General features: G+C 37.2%; 1 protein-coding gene across 3 annotated transcripts in view; it reads right to left on the reverse strand.

The window, feature by feature from the left end:
• The window catches only part of MYH10 (myosin heavy chain 10), a 214,955-nt gene that overhangs the window by 142,335 nt on the left and 60,254 nt on the right, over positions 1-12,366 (reverse strand). For 2 of the 3 annotated variants that reach the window (XM_069104170.1, XM_069104168.1), the window contains exons 5-6: positions 8,222-8,324; positions 7,486-7,515 (exon numbers count right to left, since the gene is read on the reverse strand). In XM_069104170.1, coding sequence (XP_068960271.1) covers positions 7,486-7,515; positions 8,222-8,324 — 133 coding nt within the window. The remainder of the gene's footprint in view (positions 1-7,485; positions 7,516-8,221; positions 8,325-12,366) is intronic. The other variant, XM_069104169.1, reaches the window with a different exon arrangement.

The following is a 12,366-nucleotide window of genomic DNA, read 5'->3' on the forward strand; positions in this document are numbered from 1 at the left end:
GATAGATAGATAGATAGATAGATAGATAGATAGATAGATAGATAGATGATAGATAAGATACATATAGATAGATATACATATATACATAAGATACATACAGAGTAGATGGAAAACAGTCTTAGAGCATAAGGCACAGGTAGATCTTCTGCAAGAGGTGGCATTTGAGCCCCGGATTCTAAATGTGGAGATAAGAAGGAAAAGCATTTCAAGTACAACAGAGGGGATAGACAATGCAAAGGTCTAAAAATGGGAGATACAGCATCATATGTCATACGAAGAAAAGCAAGTAGGTCAGTATGTCTGGATCATAGACTATGTGGAGGGGAATAAAGACAGGTAGGGTTTTAAATTCAAACATTTAACATTTGAAATAACAGGTAACAGAGTAGAAGCAGGACCGCCCTGCTGCTCCAGCTTCCACCTTCCACCTTCCCCAATCCATGTAAAAAGGGGACTCTAAACAAACTTTGGGTTGCACAGGTCAGTGCAGTTTGGACTTTGTGACCCAGAAGGTGGGAATGTGTGGCTTTGCCCCCAGGGCGAGAAGCCACTGAGATGCCAGCACAGCCAGCCACCACGTGGCAGCTTCAGCTCCTGGCCTGCAGAGTGTAGGGGGACCAAGCAACAGTCTGAGGGGTAATCACTCTTGCTTTAACCTGATGGGTCTGGATTGCAGTCTAGGATGGAGGTCCTAGGGTGTATGCCCAGTTTGCCAGAGTGTGTGGAGGCTTCAGAGAGGGCACCCATCTAATACCTCTGGCAACTGAGAAAACCCCAGCGTTAGGGATGAAAGCTCCCCTATCTGGTGGCAGAGTCCTACTGCGGCAAAAAGCCCAGGGGTCAAGTGACTGAGGGGCGACATGACCAAAGATTCCAACATTAGACTCCTATTTTGGGGACAAAAAGGAGCAAAGCATGGAACAGGAGGAAAACAGTGAAGTCAGAACTCCTGCACCAAAAGCTTCCAAGGAAAATACGAGCTGGTTACAGGCCATATAAGACCTTAAGAAGCAGATAAGAGAAGTGGAGGAAAAATTGGGAAGAGAAATAAGAACAATGCAAGATTATAAAATGAGAGTCAACAGCCTGACTGAGGAAAATAACACTTTAAAAAAGAGACTGACTCAAATGACAAAAGAGGCTCAAAAAGGCAATGAGGAGAAGAATGCCTTAAAAAGCTGAATTTGCCAGATGGAAAAAGAATCTCAAAAGCTCAATGAGGAGAATCATTGCTTCAGAATTAGATTGGAGCAAATGGAAGCTAATGACTTTATGAGAAATCAAGATGCTGTTAAACAGATCCAAACAAATGAAAGAATAAAAGGTAATGTGAAATATCTCATGGGAAAAACCACTGACCTGGATAGATCCAGGAGAGATAATTTAAAAATTATTGGACTACCTGAAAGCCATGATCAAAGTAAGAACCTAGAAATCATCCTCCAGGAAGTTCTTAAAGAAAACTGCCCTGATGTTTTAGAACCAGAGGGCAAAATAGAGGTTAAAAGAATCCACTGATCACTTCCTGAAAAAGATCCCAAAAAGAAAACTGCTAGGAATGTTATAGCCAGGTTCCGGAATTCCCAGATTAAGGAGAGAATATTACAAGCAGCCAGGAAGAAACCATTTGAATATTGTGGAAACACAATCAGGATAACCCAGGATCTGGCAGCTTCTACACTGAGGGATCAAAGGGCTTTGAATATGATATTCTGGAGGTCAAAGGAGCTGGGATTAAAACCAAGAGTCACCTGCCCAGCAAAACTGAGTATCATGTTTCAGGGGAAACTATGGTCATTCAGTAGAATAGAGGACTTTTAAGCATTCTTGCTGAAAAAAACCAGAGTTGAACAGAAAATTTGACATTCAGATACAAGAAGCAAGAGAAGCATGAGAAGGTAAACAGGGAAAAGAAATCATAAGGAACTTATAAAAGTTGAACAATTAACATTCCTACATGGAAAAACAATAATTGTAACTGATGAAACTTTTCTCAGTAGTTGAAGGGAATAGAAATATATGTATATATATATATATATGTATATATATATGTATGTATGTATGTATATGTCTATATATGAGGGTATATGGGCATATGAATACATATGTGAATGTGTGTATATATACTTACAGGTATACATAGATAGAGGGCACAGGACCAATTTAACAGGAAGGGATGATACTTAAAAGGTGAAATTTAGAGGTGAGAGAGGAATATAATGAGAGGAGATGGGGAGAGACAGAATGGGGTAAACTATCTGATACAGAAGAGGCAAGGGAATATCGTTACAATGGAGAGGAAGAATAGGAAGACAAAAGGGAATGGGTAAACCTTATTCCCATTGGATTTGGTTTGGGGAGGGAATGAAATACACACTAAATAGGGTATCTCACCCTACAGGAGAGTAGGTGGGAAGGGAATGAGAGGGGGGATGGTGGAAGGGAGGGCAGGCAAGCTGGGGGGAGGGAAGTTGGAAGCACTCACTTTTGAAAAGGGACGGGATCAAAGCAGAGAACAGAACAAGTGGGAAGTGGGATAGGAGGGAGGGAAATATAGTAAGTCTTTTACAATATATCTACTATGTTATTGCTTTGCATTAGCCACACATGTACAACCTATACTGAACTGCTGCTTATCTTCTCAGTAAGGGTGGGTGACAAGGGAGGAAGGGAATGAATCTGGAATTTAAAGTTTTAAAATCAAATATTCAAATATATATATATATATACATATATATATATATATACTATTATTAATACTATTTTACATGTAATTGGGAAATAAGATATACAGGCACTGGGGCCTAGAGATCCACTGGAAAAGTTGAAAGGGATATGGGAGAAAATATGGGAGAGGATATCCTGTGGGACTGCTATTTTGGGGTGGTGGGTAGGGGAAAAACGGGGAGAAAATTTGTAACTCAAAATCTGGCGGAAATGAATGATGTAAATCAGAAGTTAATAAAGCGTTTGAAAAAAAAAAGAAATAACAGGTAACAGAGGGAAAACAGAGGGAGGAAGGGAAGGAAGAAGGGAGGAAGAAAGAAAAAGAGAAAAGGATGAGCATTTATATAGTGCCTACTACATGCTAGGGACTGTGCTAAGTGTTTTATTTTGTTTTGTTTTTACAAATATCATTCCTCATAACAACCTTGGAAGGTAGGTGTTATTATTATCCCCACTTTAGAGATGAAGAAAAGTAAGGCAAATAGGTTAAGTGACTTGCTTAGGGTCATACAGCTAGGAAGTTTCTGAGGCTGGATTTGAACATAGGACTTCTAGACTCCAGGCTTAGTGTAGTCCTCTGTACCACCTACCTACCATGGATGGAAATAACATGGCATTTACCAGATTCCTCACTCTCTACATCAACACACAGACAAACACAAACACACAGACACATACATACACACAATGATGACTCTTGATCTCCCACCTGTGCCATTGCACTGGCCCCAAAGTCTGGAATACACTCCCTTTTCACTCTCATCACTGAATTCCTTTTTGCTCTTAAAGACACAGTTCAAGCATGAGCCTCTACATAAAGCCTTTCCTAGTCCTCTCAAATGTTGGTATCCTCCTTAAACCACCGTACTAAACAAATTTTTATTTTTTTAATAAGGTGTTTAATTCTCTGTGTAATTATTCTGTATATGTTTAAATGTATCCATATACAAATAAAGTGAATGAAGTACCTACTACAGTGCTTGGCATACAGTAAGTGCTTAAATTAATACTTAGTTGATGGTTCTAGTAAGTTATCTGAGGCAAGATTTGAACTTGACTTCGGGTTCAGTGCTCTATCCACTGTACCACCTAGCTGCCTCTAAGAGCCCTAATCACTGAATGTGTGTAACCTCATTCAAAGTGAGAACCTGAAAAGACCTTAGCCTAAAAGGGCCAGAGCCTCTTACTGTAACCTGGACCATCTCCAGTCATCCTGATGAAGAGAATGAGAGAGGGAAAGAGAAGAATATACTGAGAAATATGTGTAGTATAAATACTAAAGATATCAATAAAAATGAATTTTCTAAAAATGGAAGGAAACCATAACCTTCACTACCCCCAAGAACCTCTCACAAAGGAATGAACAAAATGAATACTTAAAGGTATCCTAAAATTACAAATAGTGCTAATTTCAATTATATATCCACACTAGACAATTTCCTAAACTTAGATTTTTTTAGTGAAACTAACAAGTAATTTTTTAACCATTATGGCTGAGGGAAAAGAAGCAGGACTTGGCAGAGCAGAGGTATTAATGTTTTCTTATCAGATTTGATTATACAATAGTCTATACAACTACAGATTTTGGTGTTTTTATTTCCTTATGAAACAAAGATAAAGGTTAGTCCCAATAACCTTACTGAAAAACTTATCACCTGGAAAAAGACCTGGTGGACCTAAATTATGATTTATGGATACTTTATTGATAAACATGCAAAAAAAGGGGAGGGCCCTTAAAATTGGAGGAATTATAATTTTCAATCAGTTAAGGAAGTAAACTTTTATTCTAAAAGTAAGAAAAATTAACAATATGAAAGTTTAAATAAGATGTGCGTTCCGTCATCTTCTTGCCTTTGAATCAGAGCTTAAGTTTTGTATGGATCAGGCTGAAAGCTGGTGAAAACAGACTTGTTCCAGTCACTATTCAATCATGAAAAGCCTAAAATACACAAAAGCTTACCTCAAAGAAATCACATTTAGCAATTGATCAAAAAACTATCATGACTTGGTTGCTCTGCTGGCTAAAACAATGTCCAGACACAAAGATCAGCAGAGTCCTAGGTCAGCGTGAATGGAAAATTAGAGCAAAATTGTACTTTCAGTAAGATAACTATTTGTATGATAAAACTAGTTAAAATTTGTTTCATAGAGACAATTTATGCCCAATAATAAGACCAATGGTCACTAATGTGTATATTTAAATACTCAAAGTCCAAGTAACCAAAGAGGAACTAGAAGTCCTAGTGTAAGAAGACAATTATGAATTTACAGGTATCACTGAGCGTTAGTGGTGAAAAAACTTAAGGTTATGTATGTTATATGAAGATTAACTGAACCAAGCCTCAGCAGAGGCAGTAACTGTCTTCAAATATCTGAAGGGTTAGCATTTGGAAGAGACAAATTTAGGCTTACTGTCAAGAAAAAGTTCCTAACTATTAGAGCTAACAAAAAGTGGAGTGGTAGGTTGCAAAGTGGTGGGTTCCCCCTCTTTGGAGGTTTTCAAGCAAAACTTCAACAACCACTTGTTGAGGGGCGGCTAGGTGGCCCAGTGAGTAAGAGCTCCAGACCAGAGTCGGGACGACCAGGGATAGATTCCACCCTCAGATACTTAACACCCACACACAAAACACCTAGCCGTGTAACCTTGGGCAAGTTACTTAACCTCAACTGCTTTAAAAAAAAAACCACCACCACCACCACCACCACCACTTGTTGTATACTGGTATAGTAGGGATTCTTTTCATATGTAATTTGACTAGATGACTACTGAGGTTTCTTCTCTTTCAACCCCTCAAATTCTATAATACTGTGACTTGATTTGATATGTCCTATTTCCTTTTCTTTAAAAAAGGAAGAATATTTGTATTTTAAAATAGGGAAGACAACTCAGGACAAGGGACCATGGATTATTCTATGTCTTAACTGACTATAGCTTTACCACTTGGTTATACTATCTAGCCTACCAACTAATGGTTAAATCCCAGGACACCAGGTGCAAGGTCCTCATCGCCTTGGGGGAAATGACTAGCAAGTGCTTCGTAACATCAAAATGAAAACTATAGTCAGTATTAACAAAGCACAACTTAACATAACTTGCTGTATTTAGTATAGATGAAGCAGACTTCTTTTTTATATGACTTTATAAATAAGAATTTGGAAAAATCATCACTAGAGCATACCACAGGTAGACTGAGTTAATAGTCACACCCCTATAATACAGTTTTGTAAATATAAGATTAATGCAATGTCATACAGATTGATAATAATTTTAAAACATGAACAAAGGGAGCTTTTACTACCTTTGAAAAAATGTATATGCCAATGATTTTAATTCAATGTCTAGCTATAGCTATACTACTCATATACAATAGGGAGCCATTCTGAATTTTAAACACTTTTTAACACTTGAAGTGTTAAAAAAAAAATTGTTTCATGTCACATATTAAATCATTTAAAGATTTGACAATAGTCTAAATCTGCATATTTTAATAATTAGAATGAATATTTACCATTTGTTTGGACTTGTGGTATAACACTCTAGCCTCTAATCAAAATAGCCATTTAAGTTAGTGATTGGAGTTCCCAATTTCCAGTTCCAGCTGCCAAAGTAATAACTACAGGCCATAATTTTTCATATAGATAGTATCTGAGGCTGTCCACTTAACACAAGTACAATATAGTCCTTGAAGGATTAATTCATTCAGAGGAATGTCTAGAGCAGTGGTGACAAAATGCAGTCCTGACACTGGGCCACAATCAAACAACAAACCACAAATCGATTTTATTTATATTGTGTTGTATTTTTAATTTATTTTGTTAAACATTTCCCTAATCACATTTTAATCTAGTTTGTGCCACAGTTTTGTCACATGAGTTTTGATACCTCTGGTCTGGAGCATATCCCCAACTGAGTGGGGAGGTAAAGTCCTAACACTTGTGTCAAATTCTTTTATATTTCTAAATTGTCTTTTAACTCTGCCTCACATTTACATCACAGTTTAGTTTATATTATAGAAGACAGATCCATAAAATTTTTTCAGCAATATGTAAAAGACTATACTACAGAATATGCATTTGGCCCAGTTTTGTGTAACGTACCTATACCATGTCTACACCTTCCACATAAGGGAGAATTCATCTCCTTTTTATCTCAGTAGAGAAGGGAAATAGGTAACTTTCTCCTATACATGTTATTCCTGTGGCCCGTAAAGCTAGAAGGAAGGAATCAGTCTCATTAAGTATAGTTAGAAAATCCTAACTTTTTATGTTTAATAAAATGAAGCCTTTAAACACAGACATAGATAGCAATGATGTGTGACTTTTAAGAGATCCGGAACCTCTGTTATCCCAAGTGTTAGAACTTTTGACATCACATCATATAACTCAAAACAAGATACTGAACACAAAAGGCTATATTAGATAATAATTAACAGCAAATGAAATCATTCCATGCAGTATTGGAGGGATATATATGAAACAAAAACCTTGTTACATGAACATGCTTTATAAATAATACCATAAAGTCAATGTTACAGAACAAATGAAAATAAAAATTCTGACAAAACTGAAGTAAATACAATTTGTTCTATCATCTCTAACAGAAGAAACTGAAAAATAACTATTTTGATTATTGTTCTAACAACTGATTGTTTGACAGCATAAATTTAGCTACATAATTTGTTTCCATTAGAACATATAAGAAGCAAAAGAGAACAGTCGCATTAACTCATACTAAGAAGCATAAAGAAAAGCACTTGCCTGATGTTTCAGTGGCTTAGGCGATTCAGGCTGGTTACAAACAAATAAATGCAAATGTTAGCGAGTTTGGGCTTCCCCTTGCAACAAACTATTTCCCATATCATTCAGGTCAACATGCAATCTAATGTGATAAAAGCTTATCCAGCATGCCATGAAGCTCCATTAACTGACATTTCTGCATCTTCATATTGAACTGAGAGTTGTAATAATGACTCTGGCAACCTGAGAACTTGAGGACTACACTCATTTCCTCAATCCAATGAACAAATTTAATCTATTCACACCCTCACCCCAAACCCCTAACACCCCACAAAATTTTTCCTCTCTTCTCTTACCCAAATCAATTTGAAGGGAACATGACTTTTCCCCCTTTCTATTAAATCTCATCCCCATAATCCCCCAAGGAAGTCTTAAGAGGTCAAGAACAGCATAGCACTCTGAAGACCAAGGAGATGAAAAAATTTAAGGATCCTAATTACTGAAAGTAAAAATCAATATGCTTAAGCAGCATCAAATCTCTTCAGTTCAGTTTATTAACTGCTTAGAGATTTCACAAGAGGGAAAATTCTCCTTGAGCAGCTTAGATTCTATAACATTCCTTCTATCTCTTCTTGTGGTAAAACAACTGATGAAGAGAATGAAGTGGATACTGTGCAAGTTGAATGCAGGTTTTTCTCTGATTTTCATTTCTTAACAAAAAAATTTTTTTTAAACAAAAGATTTTTTAAAAGCTTACCGGAATGTTATGGTCCTTTCTTCCTTTATGGGAAGAAGCAACATGAGCAAGATACTGAATAACTTTCTTGGTGTTTTCTGTCTTCCCAGCACCAGATTCACCCCTGAAAGAATAAATTACTTGATTTTCATCTTCATTCTTTAAAGTAGATATAGCATACCCAATCCAAAAGTTGATCTTTGAGAAGTGGCAATAAATAAAATGCATCAAGGCCATCAATTGTAACAAAGAGAGAGAAATTTTTTTTTCCAGAGAACCATTAGAGAAAACCAAAATCCCACATACTCTACATTTGCCCTTATGATGCCCTTGCTTACAAACTCCCCCCCTCCCCAATACAGAAAAGGATAAGTTCTCTTTCCTAGGTTTTCCATATAGCATTTTTCTCTATGCTAAACAAATCTATTTCCATTGAAATTGCTCCTAATTGGTCCTGGGGATCCAACAAGCCACATCCTTCTCTTTTCCACAAGACAGTTCTTTAAAGATTTGAAGGTGGTTACAAACCTTCTAAATTTTCTCTCTACTGGGCTGTAAGGGTTATGGGATTTAAAGATCTTCCATGCCCCATTGGACTTGCTGACATAGCAGGAAGGGGTGGGGCAAGAGGAAGCAGAAGCCAAGCTAGAGTTCCTAGAGTGACTAGCAGTGGCAGCAGCAGCGGTAGCAGTAGTGCTGAGGTGGAGGTGGAGGCGCGAACCCCTTTTTTAAGCCAGCCAGAGTTTCTGCTAAGGACTCCTCCTGAGGACTGCCAGGGGCAGGAGCTGCTAGGAGCATGCTTCCTGGATGCTGAGTAGTTGCTGTGAGTGGGGAGAGGAGGACCTTTGCCTGAGGTAGTCTGTTCTGTTTTAAAGGCTTGAGAATGTGGGTGCTTTCTGCTTTATCTACCTGTGCCAATTTCATAACTACTCTGATGGCTTTGACTTTCTGGTTTTGGGACTCAGTCATTTGGTGTTTTTAATAAATGTTCTAGCTTTATCCCCCCTATAGCAAGCCTGATATATTTTGGTGATTAATAACCACATCAGCATATTTTTAATTGCCATAGGCATTGTGAATATTGCATTGCTGATATATGGGCTAACAACATCCAGCTTCCCCAACTAATTCTTGTGTGATATGTTCTTTAGTATCACCTTCCTCATTCTGGACGTCATGCCTAAGGTCAAGATATAATTCAATTTTTAATTGCTATGACACAATATTGACTCATATTAAGCTTACAATCCATCAAATTTCCTTGCTAGCTCCTCATCAGTTCTGTACTTACTTGTAGTTAATTTTCAAAATTTGAGCAAGGAACTCCATATTTAAGGGTATTATATTTTATCTTATTAAATTTGTTCCATTGTTCTAGACAACCAAGATCTTTTTTTAATACTTTCATGTGTTTGCTATACCTCCTGGTATATTTTTGTGATTTACTATGCCATTTTTAAAAAAAGCATTTTAATTAAAATATTTTAAAACCATCTAGAAAGAGCAATACCACTCAAAAGATCAAAACCCATAAAAAATTCACTAGGATCAGTAAACCTTTGCCACTTAGAATCCACATGACCATGAGCAATTCACAACCTGAGGTTCAGTTTCTTCATTAAAATAAATACTTGCTCTACCTATCCCAAAGGATTGTTATAAGGAAAATAAAGTGATAAATAAATTAGCTAGTATTACAATATGAATCAAGATTTCAAACAATTCTATCTACCATCTGATAGAGAGTAGATAGATCCAAGATGCAGAATAAGACATATATTTTTGGTCCCAGAAAGGGAAAGGAAGAAACATTAATATAGTGCCTTCTATGTGCCAGGCACTGATATATATTGCCTCATTTGATCAACATAATGTTATAAGAATAATATAAGAATTTGTTTTGCTAGGCTACAATAACAGTAAACTTGCTTGTAAGCAAGTTTTGTTTTTCTCTTAAATGGGAGGGGTAAAGAAAATAAATGCTTGTTAACTTGAAAATTAAAAAAAACAAAAACAGAAAGTTTTACATAATATAAACTTCTTTCATTAATCAAATTTGAAGATCTTCCCTGCCCCTTAATAGGCCCATGTGACCTTCTCTGAGCTCTGGCCTACCCCACAGCTAGAATCCCATGGAGCCCATGGTAGGAGGAGCTTGCCAAACAGGTGGCGCAGGAAGAGAGAGTGAGGAAGCCCAGCCAGCGTAAGTGAGAGAGGGAGGAATTTTACCTAGGGGAGCTTGTTTGTGCGGAGGTCTAATGGAGGGAAGGCTTGGGGATATAGGTGCTTCCTGGATTGGCCATGTGTATAAACTTATTGGTTACCATGGTGGAACTGGCTTTCTGGTATCTGAATAAATATCTTGGTTTTATCTTTGAGGAAGAGAATTTGTTATATTTTGTGATTCGAACCCTGGAAATATGTATGCATATTCATAGCAGTTGCTGAGGGTATGGAATAGGCAATATATCTTCAACCCTTATTTGTCACTACTTATCAATAATGCTGGTTTTCTCTTAAGTTTTGAATACAATACAGCTAAGTCTAATCTTTTTCTTAGAATGATTTCAGTCTGTAGTTTCAGGATTTTCACTAGCTTTATCAGAAGTCAAAGCCCCCTGAGCTTTTCTTGCACTGTAGGTTTCGTTGACCTAAAAAAAAATTTTTTTACTCATGATTAGCCTATATCCGTAGGGAAGCACTTAAGGCTGACTGACTAGTGCTTTCTACTATTCTCTCCCAGCTCTTGAAACACTTAATATTCCTATATAATTTTCCTTTTTGTGGTTAAAAATCTGCTACAATCATAGTGGTAAAATTGAGACTAGAATCCAAGCTAAGATGATACATTTTTTCTACTATATCAGGATACAGAATGATTTTACTTTAAAGCAAACCTCTGAGAAACAAATCAATAATTAACGAATCAACAAATTGTTCCTCGTCTTTCTTGCTTTTCTATCCCTTTCGGCCATTTCAATTGTTTGAAAAATACTGTAGAATTAGCAGAACTAGAACACCTGAAATTCTTTTTTTTTTTTTTTTTGCTTTTTGGAGGAGGGAAGGTAGGGCAATTGGGTGTTAAATGACTTGTCCAAGATCACGCAGCTAGTTTTTTTGTGTTAAGTGTCTGAGGCCAAATTTGAACTCAGGTCCTCCTGATTCCAAGGCTGGTGCTCTATTCACTGCACCACCTAGCCGCCCCACATCTGAAATTCTTTGGGGAAAAAAAAAAGCACTATTGAATAACAACAGAAGAAAACTATATGTTTAAGTGAACTAAGATTATTTTTAAAAGTAATTAAACACGAAGTGTAACCTTAACAAAATGTTCTGTTTGTCATCAGAGAGAACAAGGTCAAGAGAGCTCCAAGACGACTATAAAAAGAAAAGTAAATGGTAGCAAACAGTCCCTTGCCTTCTCAAAAAAGTTTCCTACTCCTTCTCTTACCTAAGTGGCACATGTGCATGCACACGTACACACACACACACACACACACACACACACACACACACACACACACTCTTAAAAGGTTGAAACTTCTGCTCAAAGCTTGAGAAAACATTCTGAAATATTAATCATGTCAGGAGTATAAAGATGGGAAAGAAATATCTACTTCAGAGGTTCCCAAAGTGGCAATAATTCCCCCCCACCACCACCACCACTGCCAGGGGGAGGTAAAGCATTGGAAAGATCCAGCGGGGCAGTAGTATCCTAGGGTGCAATTGCAAGGCATTGAACAAAAATAACAGGGACAGTGGAAGCACAAAGAAGAAAATTTTGAAAGTCTTTGTACATGTTTCATCTGTTTTCTCAAAGTCATATATATTCCCTTCAACTATCCTATACTGAGAAAAGTCTCCTAAGTTACAAATATTGTCTTTCCACGTTGGAACGTAAACAGTTCAAATTTAATAAGTTCCTTAGGATTTCTCTTTCCTGTTTACCTTTTCAAGCTTCTCTTGCTTCTTGTATTTGAAAGTCAAATTTTCTGTTCAGCTCTGGTCTTTTCATCAAAAATGCTTGAAAGTCGGGGGCAGCTAGGTGGCACAGTGAGTAGAGCACCGGCCCTGGAGTCAGGAGGACCTAAGTTCAGATCTGGCCTCAGACACTTAACACACACACACACACACACACACACACACACACACACACACACACACAC

This window comes from Petaurus breviceps, unplaced genomic scaffold (genome assembly GCF_028583685.1).
Source record: "Petaurus breviceps papuanus isolate PSGF00001 unplaced genomic scaffold, PetGlider_PUasm1.0 673, whole genome shotgun sequence".
Lineage (NCBI taxonomy): Eukaryota > Metazoa > Chordata > Mammalia > Diprotodontia > Petauridae > Petaurus > Petaurus breviceps.